Source organism: Centroberyx affinis, unplaced genomic scaffold (assembly GCF_046629955.1).
Source record: "Centroberyx affinis isolate AG114_WGS23_722 - 3 ecotype Tasmania unplaced genomic scaffold, CSIRO-AGI_Caff_v1 ptg002360l_1, whole genome shotgun sequence".
NCBI lineage: Eukaryota > Metazoa > Chordata > Actinopteri > Beryciformes > Berycidae > Centroberyx > Centroberyx affinis.
Window position 1 is genome coordinate 218,814 of NW_027280620.1, and position 19,402 is coordinate 238,215.

The window sequence follows — 19,402 nt, forward strand, 5'->3', positions numbered from 1 at the left end:
GCCCCGCTTTTTTCTCCAACCCGCCACCAGACCAAACATCTCACTGGGTAACCATGGGAACGAACCAACAGGACCATGTTTGCAGTTCTCCTAACACACACACATTCTCTCACACACACACATACACACATGCACGCACACATACTCCGAGTGGTGAGTGTGTGTGCGTTTGTGACAATTTGCACTTATACACACACCATACGCATTCACACAGTATATACAAGTCTAAAGGCCTGCCTGTCTTGAGGCCCATTTCCAGATATTGTCGTTTTTAAATGGCTGTTCTTATTATTGCTATTGTTGTTCTATTGGTGAGTCGTCGTATTTTCTTTCTTTTTTTACATAAAAGGGAGTTCAAGTTGTATCTTTTTTAATTAGAATGTTTTTATTTGAATTTTTTTCCTAATTTCTCTTATGGGCGTGATTATTATTGGCAGTGTTTTCAATCTTTCTGGAACCTAGTTTTTTTTTTTTTTGTTTCTTTTGTTTTGTTTCCCCCCCTCCAAGATCTTATAAGGAATTATTATTTTAAAAGAAGATTATAAGTAGATTGTCAAAGAGATATGAGTTATTGAGGGTTATAGTCTGTATATTCTATGGGTATTATGAATTAAACAATTAACAAAGAAACAGAATTATATACATATATTAAATAAAATTGCTGATACCGTTACAACTGTTTGTTGTGCAGATGTTTTTTTTCTCTTTTTTTGTGTCCCAGCTGGAAAATGTATTCCCTGAAGCAATATATCATTCCTGCTCTGACAGTCCTGTTGGTACCTTTGCATATGAGTGTTTTTGTTTCTCTTACTTGGACATTTAACACCAGAAGTAAACTTGTCAGTCATGGGAACGTGCAGATACTGCTCATCTGCAGTGTCTTGTTTAAAGCTCTTGTGTAATGCACATGACTGTGTGCTATCTCACTGTGAAAGTTAAGTTGCTTTTCCTGTTAGACAGCTCTTCCACTTATCTTTCTCCATGACAAGTCCTGGCACGGCTTGCACTGATGTCTGCTTAGAAGTAATAAACAAACTTTTTCAGCTGGATACCCAGAGCCCTCTATCTAAAAACAGATGTGATCAAGGATACAAAAAAGTAGGAAAACGGTTATCTCCCTTTTTTTAAAAATGAATTGGAGCTGTAAGTCCAAAACAAAACTTCAAACATGAGCAAACACTGAAAAATCACATTTGCACCTGGAATGAATAGGACTAACATATAGGGATCAGGTGACAGCTAGGCCTGTTGTAGCGGTTCACAGAGCATGCTCGGCCTGTCGCACTATTGTTTGACACATTTCAGCTTTTCTATTGAAACTTAAAACAATACAGTGCTACAGTCTGCTGACTTTGCTCTGTGCGTGTGTGTGCATATGTGAGCTGTATGCACACATACACACTGAGTATGCACGCCTTTAGTCATGTAGTCGTTTTATGACTGCGTTTCTACTTCTGTGGGTCAAATTTGAGTTTACACATCTCCACACACCCATCCTTTGTCAAATATACACAGGCTAGGAAACTGCTATGTACCAATACTTGCTTTGCCTTTCCTGGTCATTGGCAACTATCAACTACAACTACTGTCTTTGATCAAGTGTACAGCTAGCCAATCCATGTACAACTTCATTAGCTGGAATCTGGGCATTAACTAACACGTACACACATCTAGGTAAGATAATAGTTGCCAATAATTAGGGGAGGGGCTGAGCACTTCAGGATAATTCAGTGTCAGGTAAGATGGGGATCACAGAATAAAACTAAAAGTAAACTAAAGTATTGGCAAATATTATTCAGGCAGTCCCAACACACACAAAGCACTAGTGTCCCGGTTGAACAAAAGCACTAAACCACAGAGAGATTTACTGAGAGTGAAATACTATTGCCACAGGGAGGGGAGAGGCTGCTGGGAGAGGGAGAGGTGAGCTGTGGGCCAGCGCTGGCTTCTCAGCTGGTGCTTCATTAACTGACTTTACAGCTCTGTGGGGGTTTCAGGTGCCAAGGCCGTGAGCGACCTGGACAGAGACTTTGAAGTGAATGAGAGCAAAGAGGGAATATTCTTGCGACATGAAACGTTCCTGGGACGTCTCCTCGGTCTTACCAGTTTGTCAAGTTCAGCCCTTTTTCTTTTTTTTTTAGCTTGCGAGGGGAAATTTGTTACAGCAGAGAGCTCTGAAAAGGTACAAGCAGGTTGACTGAGTCTTAACAATCAAGTCTGTCTTTGCTTGGGATTTGTTCACCTGCCTGCCGTAACGCCTCCAAAAGCACAAAGGGGGTCTGTTGAAGATCTTCAGAGTGGTTAAGTATCTCACTGAACAACGACACGCTTGTTTGGTGATTTAGTTTCATCAGTTTTTGCTGCCGTCTGTGTGAGTGGCCAAGAAGCATCCTGATCTGTCGTTCTCAGCGGGATCCTGCAGAGACGCCGTCGAGCGCTTACTGCAAGTGCGTTTGTAGGAAAGGATGAGCAATTTGCTGTACTTGATCCTTCCGGCCCTCGGTGGCTACACTGTCACCTCACTGTACCTGCTGAAGAACCCTCACATCCTGCACAAGAAGAAACGCACAGCCTTCCACTGCAGGCACATCTCCCACAGAGGAGGTAAGAGCTGGGGAGATGAGGAGCCTCACCTTGGTAGATAAATGTGATCTCTGAAGTCCTATGTGATTCAAAACCTGGCATTGGCGTTCCATTAAATAATATTCAGGTTCTAGGGAAACTGGGTGAGGCTTACTTATTAGGAAATGTAGATGCTGTAGATTCCAAGATCTCTGCTCAAAGAGGAGGAGAGCATTTCTCTTTCACTTCCCCCACCCACTTGGTATATTGGTTCAAGAATATAGACAAAAGTTTATCCATAGTGTGTCTGACAATTGCAAAAAAGTTTGATAAAGACGGGACATTGTGAAAAATAACTCCTTTAATGGTCACCAAGATGGTCACACTTCATTTCCCATCTCAATATGGTTTTTAACCTATGTAACAAAGTAGATTTTAAAAAGGCAAAAAAAAATGAGACGGAGCATGTTGAAAAGAGAATGCAAATGTCTAACAACTATGTCCTTTAATGAATAATGGGGTTTGATTACACTTCATTCTCCCCTTCCACTCTCACATGCAAAGAACGCTGCTTCACTGGCTCCTACAAAGCGGTCTGGAAAATTTGGAATAATATGATTTAAAGCTGCAGTAGGTAACTTTTATGGATGATATAATGAAAATAAATTGCCATGTTTGGTGGCCAAAGATGAGCCGGATAATATGTCAGAATCTCAGAAACAGCGGTATCCCTATTTCTCTGCTATTCTCAAAATTTTCAAAATCAAATGTATGGAAACCCCTCCCACCAATCTCTGAGGCAGAGGCAGAGGGTGTGGCTCCGTCCTGTCAAGCACTCCTCCTGTCACTCACCAGGAGGAGTGGGAGGTGTGTCTTTCCTTGTGTTGGTTTGTATTTCTAGAGATTTGATCTCTTTCCTCCCAAAGTCACCTACAGCACCTAATTCCTTTACTGGAAGTTAGCACAGTGAGTGAATGTGTGAGAACTATTTTGATCTGAGGTTTCACTCTCCCCATTGTCTCCACTCTTACTGCCTAGACAGCTGTGCAGTTCTGTACTAAATCACATATAACAACAACAATCTTGTCAGAAGGGGTTACCTGGGAAACATCTTCTCAAAAGGTGGTCCATGGCTTAATGCAAATCTGTTTTGTGCTCGGCTCCCCTGTGTCACCTCATCTTCACCCTGACTCTGTTTGTTATCAGGATGCGGAGAGAGGATAGAAAGCACCATGGAGGCTTTCACACAGTGAGTACCAAACCCTGACCCAGAGGAACAGACTGCAGTGGCGTGTTTTCAGAAAGTCTGTGACCAACTGTGTAGCTTCGAACCTCTTCTAATCTTAGCCTTGTTTTGTCAGAGGACAAAAGCTTGCTTAGCGAATCTGCATTAATAATGTCATAACGTTTTTCCGTGCGTCCCCAGTGCGGTGGAGCAGGGCACAGGGATGCTGGAGCTGGACTGTCACCTGACCCACGACGGCCACGTGGTTGTGTCACATGACGAGAACCTGCTGAGGCAGACCGGCCACGACGTCACCATCTCCTCTCTCAACCTGCAGGTCAGAGGACAGACCGACAGGACTGTGGGGGTCATGGTCATGAGGTCATGTTGTGATGGACGTTCAGGCCCGAGTCAAAGTGTCTGCAAATAGTGTTTTTAGGGTTTCTTTTAGCCAACCTAGGTCCCATGGAAGGGGTTTGTTACACAGTTGACAGACTGACAACTGACCTGACTGAAGTGTTCTGATGTGGTAAACTCCACCTGTGTGGTCTGTTCTGCCATCCAGATTAAAACAAATGCAAAGAATTATTTGCTAGTAACCCAGGTCAACAAAAATAATAACAGGCCCAGGAGTCTATATCTACTGAAGAGTGACAAGCTTGGATCGTTTTTATATGCACAGTAAACTGCATAATGGTTCATAACTAAGACAAGGTCATCAGGGATATGCTGTTTGGTTTCCTTGGAAACCAAACTGGTGTGGATTGCAAAATCCAGTAGTAAATGGAGTGAGGTGTTTACATGCTTCAGTATGGTGAATAATATCAGCATATCCCAGCTATCAAATTAAAGATTCTTGTTATGATTCTCATTACTCAGGTTATTTTAAATAGAATATTTGGGTTTACATGCAGATATTTAAATGTAATAGTTCATTATCCTGAAACTTAATGGATTGCATGTAAATGTAGCTACTGTTTGCAGACTAACTGGTTGAGCCCCAGGTGTGTAATCCACACCTTGGATTCTTCTCATGGTCATTATCATAATCAACATCATAGTAATATTAGTCTATTAGTAAGTGGTTAATGTCTGTTATAACTATCTTTTGTCTGCCTACTGCTTCTCAACTCTTGTAGGACTTGCCTTTGTATAAGGAGAGGCTGGAGGTGACATTTTATGCAGGTGGGTATCACTTTCCCTCTCTTGGCCCTGCATTCCTCAGTTTGAATCAGTAACAAAAAGCCATTTCAGGCAGAAATAGGTCAATAGCGGGGAGTAAGCAGCTTTGGAATCTCTTCTGAACACTTACTTTTATCCTAAAACCTTTCTGTAAGCGTTGGCTTTTATTCACGTTGTCCTTGTTGCCTTGTCTGTTTTTATTTATTCCTTTTGTTTTATCTCTGACTGGACTATTTTTTTTCCTTATGGATCTTCTGCTTTATTGAGCTTTGTCATACTTAAATTTTTATTTTTCTTGGTTGGGAAAGCACTTTGTAACTTTGTTTTGAAAAGTGCTATATAAAATCAAGTTTATTATGATTATATATTAGGATAGTCAGTATTCCATGCCTGTGTGTGTGTGTGTGTGTGTGTGTGTGTGTGTGTGTGTGTGTGTGTGTGTGTGTGGAGTGATATCTTCTCCGTTCTCGCCCCTTCCTTCCTCTAGGCCGCTACAGCAGCGGTGCAGACAGGAAGTTTACTCTGCTGGAGGACTTGTTCAGGAAGTTCCCCGAGATGCCCGTCAACATTGAGATCAAAGAGAACAACGACCTGCTGATAGAGAAGGTAGAACCAACAAACTCAACTCTCAGCAGATCACATTCTCTGCAGTTTCCCAAGGCTCTCTGGGATCAGCAAATATATATCAGATATTGTTAATGATCAGTATCAGTGTTGGGTCCTACTCTCGATGCACCAAAGCAACTCCATCTCTCTTTTGAAATCTCCTCTGACATTTAAACTCACCTCATCCCAATGAATAATAAACTACAATGAGATTGTTTATTTTAAAATCAAAATAATATGCATCATTGCCAAAAAAACTGATAACACAGTAACCAGTAGAAACAACTTACTCAGAACTGTCACATAAAATGAGCGACCAGAGCCTGAGATTAGAGACCGCAGACAAGTTTGAACAGGTGAGATTTCACTGCTTTTCTGAGAGTGGAGTGTGACTTTGCACCCTGAGGAGCTCACCCATGAATCAGTGTCGTAAAAATATATTTTTTTAAACTTGTTTTTTTACTGTGGGAAGATTGACTTGCTGTCTGTCAGTAACAGCCTGCTCCACACTCATACAGGCAGTAGTTGGGGAAGAGGGGGGAGTTATGAGAGCGTTGATGAGAGAGCTGCCTCACACTGTTCCCACCATACTCCCAATTCATTACATTCATGTATTTCTATTCACTATATTTTCTTCATGATATATTGGATTTTATGCACTTCTGTTTGGTTACTCCCCACACTTCCCTCTGCAGCTGCAACCATACTTTATGCCGCTTGAACACACACAGACAGAACTCAGAAGGTGGACAAAATAATGGAAACACCTACCTAATCACATATAAAAGTGTTGATTTTCAGACCTCTTTTTAAAGTTGACACATGCTCCTAATTGGCATTCAGCTGGATCAGCAACCTGATTTTGTCCTTTTTCATGCGGTGTTTGCATTATTTTGTCCACCCCAGGTATGCAGTGATAGTCTCCTGCCCCCAGTTTGTCTTGCAGTGCCGCTTCGCTCTGTCCCTGAGGCCCTGCTGTCTTTGTACCATTTGTGTCAGTTACTGTGTAATTCTAAGTTGTCAATATCTATCTGCACAAATGTCACCAAGACACATTCTTCTACATTTATTGTACTTGCCAAGTAAAATAATTCTGATTCCCCGTCATATTTCCTCATTTCTAAATGTCATTTTGTGCTGTCTCTGTCTCTCCCCGGTCCTCCGCTAGGTGTCTGACCTGGTTAGATGCTTCGGCAGGGAGGACATCACCGTCTGGGCAACAGTGAACTCCGGCATCATGAGGAAATGCCGCAGAATGGTACATAAGCCACTTGGGGGAGACAGAATTATTTCAATAGTATTGCATTTCCAAGTCACTGAAAATAGCACAGTTTTTGCCCCTGTCCTGTGCATAACCTAGCATCAAATGTTTTAATTCTCAGCTTAATTCAAGCCCAATAAGTTCACAATGCACTACTTCATGCTCAGTTGAAATAATCTAAATATTCTCAATGTGAAACGTAGCTTGAGGTTCAGTAACGACATGAAAATGAGAATATGATGGTTTGCTGCGATATTAGTCTTTTCTCAGTGCACCACCACTCTGTCACACCCCCCACACCCCCCACCCCCGCCTCTCGCTCTCTCTCTCTCTCTCTCTCTCCTAGAACCCCTCCATGCCTTACAGTTTCTCTATGAGTCGAGGTCTGCTGCTTCTCCTTCTCTTCTACAGCGGCCTGCTGCCCTTTGTGCCGCTGGGAGAGAGCTTTCTGCAGTTCTACCTGCCGCGCATCATCAACAGGTGTGGCTGTGTGTGTGTGTGTGTGTGTGCCTTTGCATGTTGTGCCCATATGTGTGTGTGTGTGTGTGTGTGTGTGTGTGTGTGTGTGTGTGTTCATGCATGTGTCATTGCACAGTGGGTAATGTGTGTAGTGTTTAAAGTAACAAGCCAAATGGTGGTAAGGTAAATTGTTGTTCCCCTTCCAGCTCGCCCCAAATCTGTTCTTAGCAAGGAGGGATACTATTCCCTTCAACTCTCCTCTAGCTCTCTGCCTGTAGCACATGTGTTTATCTGTGTTCATGGCTGTAGCCCACATGTTAATCTGAGTTTTCAGTTTACATGTCTGGTATTTAAGTCACTCTGACTGTAGCCCATGCGTTCATCTGGTGTTATCCTCCTAGATTTTGCTGCTCTTATGTGGCTTTTGTTTGGTTTAAGAGGAAGAAATGTGTAATAGTGTGTGTGTGTGTGTGTGTGTGTGTGTGTGTGTGTGTGTGTGTGTGTGTGTATCCACGCTGACCTTGTTCCTCTCTCTTTCTCATTGTGTTGAAGGACATTCATCCCTGAGAAGCACATTCTGAGGAAGAGACCGCTCATCTTTCTGTTAGAAAAGTGAGTTTCATCAGAAGAGAGGCAGTGCAGAGAGGCATTGCAAATAAATTCAGGGGAAAGCATTTGAAAGCTGCAATTATTTCCAAAGTGTTTCTTTGTGGAATAATTGTTAAAGTGTTAAAGTCAATGGATGAATGTCAAAAGCAAACGTAAATTCAAACAGAACATAGTTTTTAATCTATACATCATGACAACACTTGTAACACACTGTTACACTGCATGTGTTGTAATAGCAGGAAGATCAAATTCAGCACTGCAGATAATGCTACACCAGTATTTTTCATTTCTATTGTTACTCTGAATAAGAGAATCTATATTTCCATACACTTTGTATGTGCTGGTGTCATTCCAGGTTAACAATGAGGAAGAGTCTTTTTAAACACCTTGCGGCCCGTGGAATTCAGGTATGAAACCATCATCATAATGATAAACGTATAAAGCACAAACCTAAAGGCAGAGTTTACAAACAGCTTTACAGCAAGGCATGGAATAAGACTATCTGGATTATGCTAACAGTGAGCCATAAAAGGTTCAAGACATCCAACACTTGATGTCTGTGAAGCAGTTCTTGAGTGTTTATGCAGTTTGGGCCGTCACAAGGTTTTAACAGGAGCTATAATTGGATATTGTCTGAGTAGCAGTGGAAAGGAACATTATGTTTACAAATCATGCTGCCAAGTAGGAGCATGCAGAGGGAGATGAAAAGGATGGGGCCTAGAGCTGAACCCTGTGGGACCCCACAAGTAATGTCTGCTGAGGAAGATGATGAATTGCCTGTTATGACAGTAGGTTCTATTCAAAAGGTAAGTTGAGCCAGCTTAGTGCTGAGTCAGAGATACCCACCCAGTTTTAAACGAGGTCAGTTATTGCATGATCGCTTGTGTTAGCACTGAGGTCTAGCAACCACCTGCATCTGCTGTTAAAAGGATATTTGTTACCTTAAGAAGGGCTGTTTCTGTGCTGGGTGGGACGGAGGCTTTATGGTCCTTTGTGTGTGGAGTTTGCATGTTCTCCCTTGTTCACATGGGTTTCCTCCCACATTCCAAAGACATGCAAGTCAGGTGGATTGGAGTCTCGAAATTGCCCATAGGGATGAATGACATGAATGGGAGAGTGAGTGTGATTACATCTGTGTTAGCCCTGTAATGGGATGTGGAAGGCAGGGAAACATCTGGACAGGCTCCAGGCTCCAGGCTCCCGTGAACCTGAATAAGGAATAATCAGGTTAAGACATTTAATGATGAATGAATGTCTGTGTGTCTAAAGCCTGACTGAACTATCTCAAAAATGTTGTCATTCGAAATAGATATCATTTCACTAAGAACTGCTTTTTCTAAACCTTTTGATGAAAATATCAGTGTAGAGATAGACCTGTAGTTGTTGAGGGTTTAGAGATCTCGACCTATGATCTAGACTAGATGTTGAAGGTTGATCTAGGAGGAGCTGAACTATTGCATGCTTAAAAATAGAACATACCAGTGGACAGAGAGCTCAGTTGCCAGTATCACGTCTTACTACTGATAAGTGCCTAAATAAATACCTGAATAAAAGAGAGATACACAGTATACTGAAATCGGGTGAGGGGCATTATTTATGGTGTGGTTTAAACCCATAATTCAAGACATACACCAGTAAATACAAAGCCACTGTGAGCGTCCTATGATGCACTATCTCTGTCCTGATGTGAGTAATCTCCTCCAGGATGACATCACCCCGATCTGCAGGGCATGAGTGGTCACTGAATGGTTTGATGAGCATGAAAACAATTCAAGTCATATGGCCCTGGTCACGTCACTCACTAGGTCTCCGCTCATTCGAACATTATTTACCAACATTATTATTAAGTAGCGCCTAAGAAAGGGGTTTCCCACCATCATCCACAAGAATGCAGAGAGAGATGGCAGAGATTTCTCATGAAAGAATGGTGCCACATTCCTCCAGATGAGCTCCAGACTCTTAGAGAAAGCATGCAAGTACTGCAGTCTGTGCTGATGGCCCAGTGTCTTCCTTCATGCTGCGGTTTCCTCTATTTTAGCAGTTACATGCAGAACTGAGACAAGTCCAACCCTGATGTCCCACATGTCACCAGAAATGCTGCAATACCACATTTACAATGTTTATTTATCTGTAATTGCAGGTGCATTTGTTTGTGTGCAATGAAGACCAGGATATAGAGGCTGCGTTCGGAGTAGGGGCCACAGGGGTAATGAGTGACTACCCCACCCTTCTGTCAAACTACCTATGCAGACAGAGAAGCCAGGACTGAGAGACAAACACATCCAATCAAATAACTGATCACCATGCACAGCTCTGAACAGACAGCGTGGAATACCATCAAAGCTGTTTCTGTCATGACCATGGGTGAAAGCACAGGTCTAAGCACAACTAACCCTTGGCTGTTCCCACTCTAATCAGTCTGTCAGGAGAGGTACAGGGGTCACGGTCTGAAAGTTCACACTGCACAGCAAAGACCAAGACCAGACCTGTTGAGGCCAAATGAAGTTCAAAATGAAAGACCAGCACCTGGTGACCAAGAGGAACAACACTTAAACTAGTGGAGAATAGAATAGTGTGCAGATATTTTAAAATTAATATACTATGATGGCATACACTTCTTTTATATTCATACCTGACACTATTCATTGATTTGTTACCAATGCTGCTCTTGTAAGAATGATTTTCTTTTCTTGATAATTGAATATGCATAATTCTGGAAAGGTAATACCCAGCATGAGTCAAATGTAACACAGGATAGCAGATGTAAGCAGCGCTGCTTACTGCCATTTAAGGTTGCCAACCTGACAGCTACAGAGGAAACTCCACCTTCTGATTGTTCACTTTTTTTTTTTTTTTTTTTTAAATATGCAGGCAGTCATTGGTGTGAGAGAATCACGTACGCAAGACTGCAGAAGAGAAGGAAGTACAGGGAATTTGAGATCCATTTCCTAGACCAAGAGAAGACCGTGACAAGTTTAGTCCCAGATCCCATGAGGTTTTGGTCTCAAGACCTCTCTCTCACTAACTACTAAATACCATGCAGTAGGAACAAAAACAATCAACACATTAATCTCAACGCATAATCAGTGTTAACAGCATTAGTTGTGTGTGGTTTGTTCTGCAAATGGTTAATTTGCAGAATGACCTCCTTCTGTGATCTTTCAGACAAAGCCAGTGTGTCAAAGAATAGTCACTGATCTTCCTCAGCAACAATCAGTCAGTCACATCTAACAGGGCTGAGTGAATGTTTTACCTGGCTGGACCACGTGATCTGACAGCCTATCAGATATCTCCAGTTCTGTGATAAGAAAATAAACATGACTTTGTTTGGATTGTGTTGGATGTTATTTGCTGCCATGATAGATTGGTTTGACTGTGTACTGGACTAAACTTAGCAATTCAATCATCTGGGACGCTTCCCTTGTTTTTATGTTTTCATTTATTTTCATAGCTGGTATTATTAAGCATGAAACACACAGGATCAAACTTAAGGAGGTAAATGAAAAAGATGTGTGAGGAATGTGTACTTATTGGCATGTTGCATATGAATATCCATTCTAATATACAGTATGTATCATTGGTATTATTTATGTAGTACCTAATACTGTGTTGTTGTTTATCTGGTGCAGTTTTCTGATCACTGGTGTCTACTAATTTAGTCACTCATCTAACATGCACAGGGAGGTTTATACTGTATGTGCAGTAAGCTTTACCTACTTCCTCATTTCCCAGGCCACGGTCAAAGTCCGGCCACATTACTGTGATAATAATCAACCAGTTTGTTGGTGAAACAAAGGCTGTATTTTTCTGACCTGGTTGGCCGTGCGTTGCAATGTGACAAGTGAGTTAATGGAATAAGTGGATCAATTCAGACTGAGGTCTTTAATGGCTGTAAAGAGCAAAGGTCTGGTTCCACTGACCCAGGAGGGAAACGGGCTCCTGTGACCAAACAAGACAAGCCGCTGTGAAGAGAAAAACCCACAACCTCTTTTCAGAGACACTATATAAGTCAACAAACCACAAGATAAACTGTTCCCCTTCCGCCCCCACAAGGAAATTAAACATTTCCCGAGTCTTGTCACATAAATGAATTTGTGTTCATTTCAGGTTAGCAACCCCCATGTTAGCGTCCAGTCTAAAAGTAGAACACGGACTTTACCCTAAAGCTACTCCAGATCACAGGCTATTATAATTTAGCAGCAGGTATGAAACTGCATCAACAATCAAACTGCCTGATGGCCATAAAAAGACACTCATGTGAGGTGAAATCTGATTGGTTGACCCATATTCTGACTGATAATCCGTGATTCCCATTGGTCGACAGCGATTTGTTTTGCACTTGCTGACGCATTTGAGACTTCCTCCTCTGTGTTTTGATAAACAAACTGCATTTTTTCTCCCGCCGCCGTCGCAAACTAACCTTGTCAGCTTGCCAGCATTGTCGGATTTTAGCCACAGTTTTAACGAAGACAACCCAGGGATTTCAAAGTTGCTTCAAAAATATAAACGAAGCGCGGGTAAACGTGTTTTTACGAAGGGAACGAAACCTGCAACAAAAGAGTCTTTTTATTATTTGAATCATCAGCGCATGGTCGACTGCTGGACCAAGCCAACCTGCTGACCACCTCCTCTAGTCGGATGCATCTCAGTTAACCTGCCCGCTGTCGGTCGCATTGGTCCACTGTGAACAGCCCAAACATTAGGTGAGTCGATACTAGGAAATATCCTGCAATGCGCATCTGACCTACTGTATCTGTGTCTGAGCTGCTGCTGTGCTGCTGCATGTTGTGACAGTGCGGAGTTAGCTGGTTAGCTAACACGTTAGGTTACAGCTAGTGGCCGTTGTGTTGTGGCTGACAGAGGAACCAGACCGTCTGTTTTGCGACTAGCAGACCGTTAGCGAGTCAGGACAGTGCATTGATGGTCATGGTGCAACTCGCATTGCCACGAGTTGAATTTGGGTTATTGATTTCATCTAATGACGCTGAGGGCAGACAGTAGCTAGCTATGACAACTGTGAGTGCAACTTGCTGCATGAACCAGGAAGCAAGCTGCCTGATAAAAAATCTCCAACATGGTGTCCTAACCTATCTGTCAGTGTTAGTTTGAACTAACCTGGTTAATTTGTGACACTGCATCCTCTGCCAAGTGCTACTTTCATTCTCTGCCAATTTCTGCACAATAACAGTATTGAAAGATAGCCAAATACAATACATTCTAGCAGTTTTCAAAGGTTGGGATAAAGCAAGTTCAGCTGTATTGTGAGCCTGTGATGAGATTTGTTAAGGTTGTTGGACCCCGTGTGGCTGATGGTTACAGCACGAGCCTCTGCCATTCAGCCGTCCTGCTGCACTGCACATTCCTCACTGATAAGGGTAAAAGTTAATCACAGTGCAAAAGGAAAACCCTAATTAATCTAAAAGAAGCAATCCGCCCGGTCCCTAATTCATGTAAATGGTTATGCCAGTGTGTCTTAGGAGAGATGGCCTACATGCATGCATCATCCCCAAGTCGTGCAACTACTAACAATCCTGCTTCCAACTTCCTCCTCCTCCTCAGACATGGTGAAGCTGACGAAGGCCAAGACATTCCAGGCCTACCTGGACTCCTGCCACCGTCGCTACAGCTGTGTCCACTGCCGCGCCCACCTGGCCAACCATGACGACCTTATCTCCAAGGTCAGCACGATGCCACCCATTATCACAAATCATAATCACTTCAGGTGCCAGCTACATCACTTCATGGTTCCTACATAGGTCAGACAGTAGGGAAAATGGTTTTGACTATCCAGGTGGTAAAAAAAATGACGGGAAAGGAACCAAACTTACAAGAAAGTTTGGATATAATATGGAAAGTTGGAAGTTAGCTGGTGAAATCTTGAATCCGCTGGCCTCTGTAGCCGTTGACAAACGGAAAAGTTAGTTTCATGTCAAGTCAAGTGGGTACATGAAGGACGCCTGTTCTGATTTCCTCTTTCCTCCATGTCTCCTAGTCTTTCCAGGGGAGTCAGGGCCGAGCCTACCTCTTCAACTCTGTGTGAGTATCTTAGAATATTTCAGTTTCACTCTCACTTCATTCACTGGAAGTTGGCACATTTATCATGAATGTTCTAATCTTAGGTTTCCAGTCTCTCATTGTCATCTCCCTATAGATATATAGTTCTGTGTTGAATCACACCAAGAGTGTAAGACTGGCGACTCACAGCCTAGCCTAATTTACAACTCTGCCTTATGAAATTTTCAATCAGTCAATCTTACAATTGATCGCTTCAGTCAGAGTATTATCACTGTACCAGACCCACCTTGCCAAAAAACCCTGCTGATGAACCCTGCATTAAAAAGAAAATCTTCCCAGATGGGTTCCCTGGAAGCAAAACTTGTCAAATGGGGAATTGTGGCTTAATGCATATCTCTTTGTGGGTCCTAGACATGAAAACCTTTGGGGGAATCTATGATCTAGTTTGTTTTCACAGCGCGTCAACTTTGACATCCTCTAGTTCTGTGAAAACAAATCCCTCGCAGCAGAGGCGTGTGTTTGCACAGACCACATTGTCAATAGAGATGTGATTAGCTCCAGAGTGGACCTTGAAGTCAGGTGAATTTCCTCACATGTACGCTCGCCCTCCTCTTGGGTTAGTAGGTCAGGAACACTCAGGCTGTAACCTTAGCGATGAGGGCGTTCAGGCTTCCCCGTCAGATTGACTGCAACACTTAAATCCAACTTCATCAGCATCTGTACAGTTTAAACCTCTTTGATCCGCTTGAAATTATGTACAAAATGGCTTCAAGCTTATGGAAAGGCCTGGTAGTTCTCATGGGAGGTTTGTTTCAAGGGAGACCATTTTATAATCTGAACTCTAGTCATTTTTTCCTGCACATGTCCTTGTGGGATTGTAGGAAAGTATATTGTTTGGACAAAAAATGTGCATGTTGGCATTCGTCAGCAAAATCAATGGTTATCGCTAGCCAGCTACAAGCTAACTATTTGGGCTGTGGGTAATGCACATATTGACTCTGAGAAATGCTGAGACAGTGCCACTTTTTGGGGTGGTTGAAAGACAAATGTGTAAAGTTTTTTTGTTCTCACTATATGGGAAGAACCTTGTGAAGTAAACCGGCTAATATTCAAAATATCAAGGCATCCATTTAAGAGCCAGGGCTCCAGGTTGTTGTTGTTGTTGTTGTTGTTGGGGAGAGTAACTCAGTCATCGTGAAGCCCTTGATGAATCAGAGAAAGCTCTTGTTTGACGGTGCTGCTGCTGGTTTCAGAGTGAACGTCGGCTGCGGTCCTGCGGAGGAGAGGCTGCTGCTCACCGGGCTGCACGCTGTGGCCGACATCTACTGTGAAAACTGTCACACCACGCTGGGCTGGAAATATGTAAGCACACACACACACATGCACATGACATGGCTGCACACACATAATTAAGTGCAATCTTCTCTTATCTTATACAGTGTTTCCTCTTATTTTATGCAGTTGTGGTGGGATTCTAGTTTTGTCCCATATCTGTCGCGGTTTAGGTCTAAGTTATGTTTCAAGTTGAGGTCGTTAGTCCAAAAAAATGTTTTAATCATAATAAAATAATTACTTCTACAACATTTAGACTACGCTTATTTTAGTTTTACCTGATAGTAAGACTAAATTACAATGCTAATTTTATTTTCACATTTTCTCTAGCAGTGGTGGTAATTTCCTTGCTGTGGTGGCGCACCACTGCTAAATGAATACAGAGCAAACACTGCACATATTATATTGTGATATTGTGATTCTAAATGGTAAGAATTTGAAGCACACAATGCCAAACAAATTCAGTCACCCTTCTCATACTGTAACTCTCTATCATACTTTGGGAAACGAATAACAAACATCAAGTCATGAGTCATTTCGCAACATCAAGATATTTTCAGGTTTAAGCAATACATTGAAATTCTAATTTTAGGGTAGCTGCAGGGCAAACGCGGAAAGACAAGTAAATAAACAAAAATTCAAAATATCTGCATATGCCTTAAGAAACTATCAATTTTACTTGACCGTAGTATAAAACTGAGTTTCAACTACATTTGATATGCTTCAGCCAACCTTATTTGCCCCCACTCTCTCTCCCTCTCCAGGAGCAAGCCTTTGAACTGAGTCAGAAGTACAAGGAGGGGAAGTTCATCATTGAGCTGTCCCACATGATAAAGGACAACGGATGGGACTGAGAGGGAAACCCTGAGCTTTCTTCATGACTCTTTCAAAGTTCCATCCCCTCGGCCTAAAAGGGTTCCAGCGTAGCCTCCTCATCCCGCATACGAGCCATCGCTATGCCACCCTTCCACTTCATACAGCTTTGCCAAGAATAGCATGTGATGCCTTATCTTTATATCCTCTTCATACGTTTTTCCAGCGACTACGAGAGCACATCTGCTTTTACTGCTATCCCAATTCTTAGTTGTGCTGGGACGTGGAGTGAATGAGTGTAGGGTTTGTGTGTGTGAGAGACGGGCTGGGAGACGTAGGCGCACAGGCACGTGTGCATGTTGGGTTTTTAAGCGTGTGTGTGTTGTTTGAGTGATGCAACCACAGAACAGTCTCACTCTGTGGGAGTGAGGTCAGTGGAAGTTTTTCAACTTCAGATAATTTGACCCTCTTACAAATTGGATGCACATACTCTGGTTTGCCTTGTGAGTTTCAGCTGCACATGTAGGCGTGTCTCTAATGGCCCAAACGGAGTAAAACATTTTGGCTTATGTAACCCATAGATCAAAGTGATACAGGTTTATGGGGGAATACTTAGAGCAATAGGAGGGCTTGTTTTTATCGTGTATCAACAAAGTTCATTTTTTATTGTAAGAACAATAACAATGGTCATGTTTTGTCCTCCAAAGGCAATCAGGGTGATCAATTGGTCATGCAAATGGCTGCAGAGTTCTCAAACATGGAGTATGAGCGTATTCTGCTTGTGGGTATACATTTTAGTGTGTGTGTTTTAATGTGAGACGGGACGTGTGTGTGTCTGTGCAGTGTGTGCTGAGATGTCACGAGCTGGACGGTGTTGAGAAGCATTTGTCTGGGGTTCACATCGAGAGTTTCCGCTGCACAGTTGGGATTTCCACTTTTACCTTCTTTGATGGCGAGATCAGTCTTGTGTATATAACCTAACATCCAGCTGCCCTTACGGATACATTTACTCAATCATGGTAGAGCAAAATGTGTTTAGGATTATGTAGCATATTTATGGTGATTTTTATGTCTGCTTCTTTCATTAAAAGTGTATTATTTTAACCTGACCTCTCACATTAAACGGTATGTGGTAAATGTCTGTAGTTGACATTGTTTTGTTTTTAATGACGTAATCTCAATACGGGGCTTTTATTTGCTATTGGTTCACACATGAGTAATCCCATCAGCCTCTCCTAATGTGATTTTTTTTTTTTATGATTAACTTTCACAACTTGTATTCTAATGAGGAATGAATGTGTTTGAGAAAGGTGGTTTCTCTAAGTACACAGAAACAGCCTTTTAATCTTGATCACCGCCATTTAAAGCTGTAGGCTAATCCCCTTGATGAATTTAAATGCTAATAACTGTCATATGTTTTACTGCCCTGAGGAATTAATGGAAAACAGACGGAGCAAATCATTCACATGCCCACAGTTTAAGGTTTTAAACATAATTTATAACGACAAACCTCGTCTTCCTTTCTCTTATTTGCACGGCAGCAAAGCTCCCATTTCCAGCAGGGAGAGGAAATCATCTGAATCTGTGGAGAGAACTAGCCAGCAGATGGTGCTGTGGATACTGTTAGACACAACCAGGTTTTCAGACTGTAGTAAATGGTTGAAAATGCATTTTTCTATTGTTAGAGCACATACGTATACCAATTGAATTTGTTAGATATAGATCAACGTTAAGGGCTTGATTCCAAAACGCATACTCATTGTGGAAAAAATATACCACCTGAAATTCTTCAGTCAAAAAAAAACAACAATCTCCAAAGACCTGACTATTTTGTAAGCAAATGTCTTGGATGACTCAAAACTAACAGTTACCCATGTTTCACACCATCAAGCATTTTGTAAAGAGAGTAGGCACAGTGGGAGACGGTAAGAGAGGGAGAGAGTGGGCTGTCCAGCCTCAAGTATTGTATTATTTGATGTGATAACCCAGCATCACATAATTCTAATTCTGACAGGTATAAATTGTTTCCAATGTAAATATTGGCTGTGGGTGTTAACTTTTATTCTAAAATCTACTCTGGCAGCTAAGAAATTAAATTCACTAGAGAAATTCAGAATTTGCAGAGTTTGAATAAGTGAGTTTCATGCCTTAAGAGATGAAAACAAATCACATATCCTCTAATCCGTCCTATCATTAACAGTTTGATGGCTGTAATATTTTTAAAAAATTGTCATTCATACACTTTATTGTTTTCAAAGAGTGCAGTGGTGGAGAAAGCCCTTATATTCTCAAAGACAAAGTTAAATCTATTTCAGTCAGTGTATTGCATTGTACACTAGGTCAATAGAGCACAGGGCATTAGATTATAACGGTTACATAAATGTAATGATTCCAACAGAAAAAAGTTCACATAGTCTTCTCTCATAGTCTTACACTCCAGGAACGAGTCACATGAATAAGCTCTGACCTCCTCTGACCTAATAGCTCTTTGTGTTTTTTAAAGACAAGTTGGGTCGGGGGCTGCTGACAGTCATATGAGCATGTGAGCATGCAATGCACTTTCCACTGTCTGCTCCGGTTTGACTTGAAACTTCTGAAAAATCCATATGTACATACCCTCATGAACGGATTGGAATCAAAGGCTGGTCATTCACTAAACTAAACATTTGCCAGTTTGCCAAAGCAGAATCCAAAGAACTTGAAAGCCTTACTGAGTCTCAGGCAGGGTAAGAAATAGCAGAGCAAAGTAAAGACATGGTTAATTTCAGCATTATGTATGTCACACAGCAGTATGGTTAATGGCCCCTCCTAGAAAGTAGTTTTCCAGTGTTTAGACACTCAATAAAGTTGTTTTTTAGTGTAGTGAATTTAAAAATGCTTAGGGAAATGCCAGAATGCTCTCCTGTTTTCTGGGTTTGGGTAGACAAAGCCAAAATAATAACTGGAAAATGGTGTGACACACAGAGAGAAGTAAATGAGACCCATTATAGAGAATTTAGAGATCAAACCTGTTAACTTTTGGTTATGGGACGGACTAACCATCCCTGCTGCCCCATTTATGTCCTTTGCACTTTATGGTGAACTGGTTTGCTAAAAGCACTTTATAAATGATTTTTACTTGATTTGACCCAACTTTCCTTTACACACCGTAATCCTGTAATGGTTATAGAAAACAAAGGTCTAGTGTAACACCGGATAAGTGATGTAACTTTATGTATAAGCCATTTGCTGGAGCTCTGAATCTCTCAGCCTGCTTAATGCTATTGAAAGTTGTCAATATACATCAATGCCTATTGCTATAGAAGATCTTTGACCTATTCTATCTGACTGTTCAGGGT

General features: G+C 41.8%; 2 protein-coding genes across 2 annotated transcripts; both read left to right on the forward strand.

Moving 5' to 3' along the window:
* Window positions 1-2,072: 2,072 nt before the first annotated feature.
* gdpd3a (glycerophosphodiester phosphodiesterase domain containing 3a) lies at window positions 2,073-11,580 on the forward strand. Its single transcript, XM_071533333.1, has 10 exons — window positions 2,073-2,604; window positions 3,769-3,811; window positions 3,989-4,124; window positions 4,927-4,972; window positions 5,457-5,575; window positions 6,744-6,833; window positions 7,183-7,316; window positions 7,848-7,907; window positions 8,260-8,311; window positions 10,045-11,580. The coding sequence occupies exons 1-10, from the start codon at window positions 2,466-2,468 to the stop codon at window positions 10,171-10,173; spliced, it is 948 nt and encodes a 315-aa protein (XP_071389434.1). The 5' UTR covers window positions 2,073-2,465; the 3' UTR covers window positions 10,174-11,580.
* A 707-nt stretch (window positions 11,581-12,287) lies between these two features.
* ypel3 (yippee-like 3) lies at window positions 12,288-17,195 on the forward strand. The gene is made up of 5 exons (XM_071533351.1): window positions 12,288-12,607; window positions 13,464-13,582; window positions 13,897-13,940; window positions 15,173-15,281; window positions 16,016-17,195. The coding sequence occupies exons 2-5, from the start codon at window positions 13,466-13,468 to the stop codon at window positions 16,103-16,105; spliced, it is 360 nt and encodes a 119-aa protein (XP_071389452.1). The 5' UTR covers window positions 12,288-12,607; window positions 13,464-13,465; the 3' UTR covers window positions 16,106-17,195.
* Window positions 17,196-19,402: the final 2,207 nt, after the last annotated feature.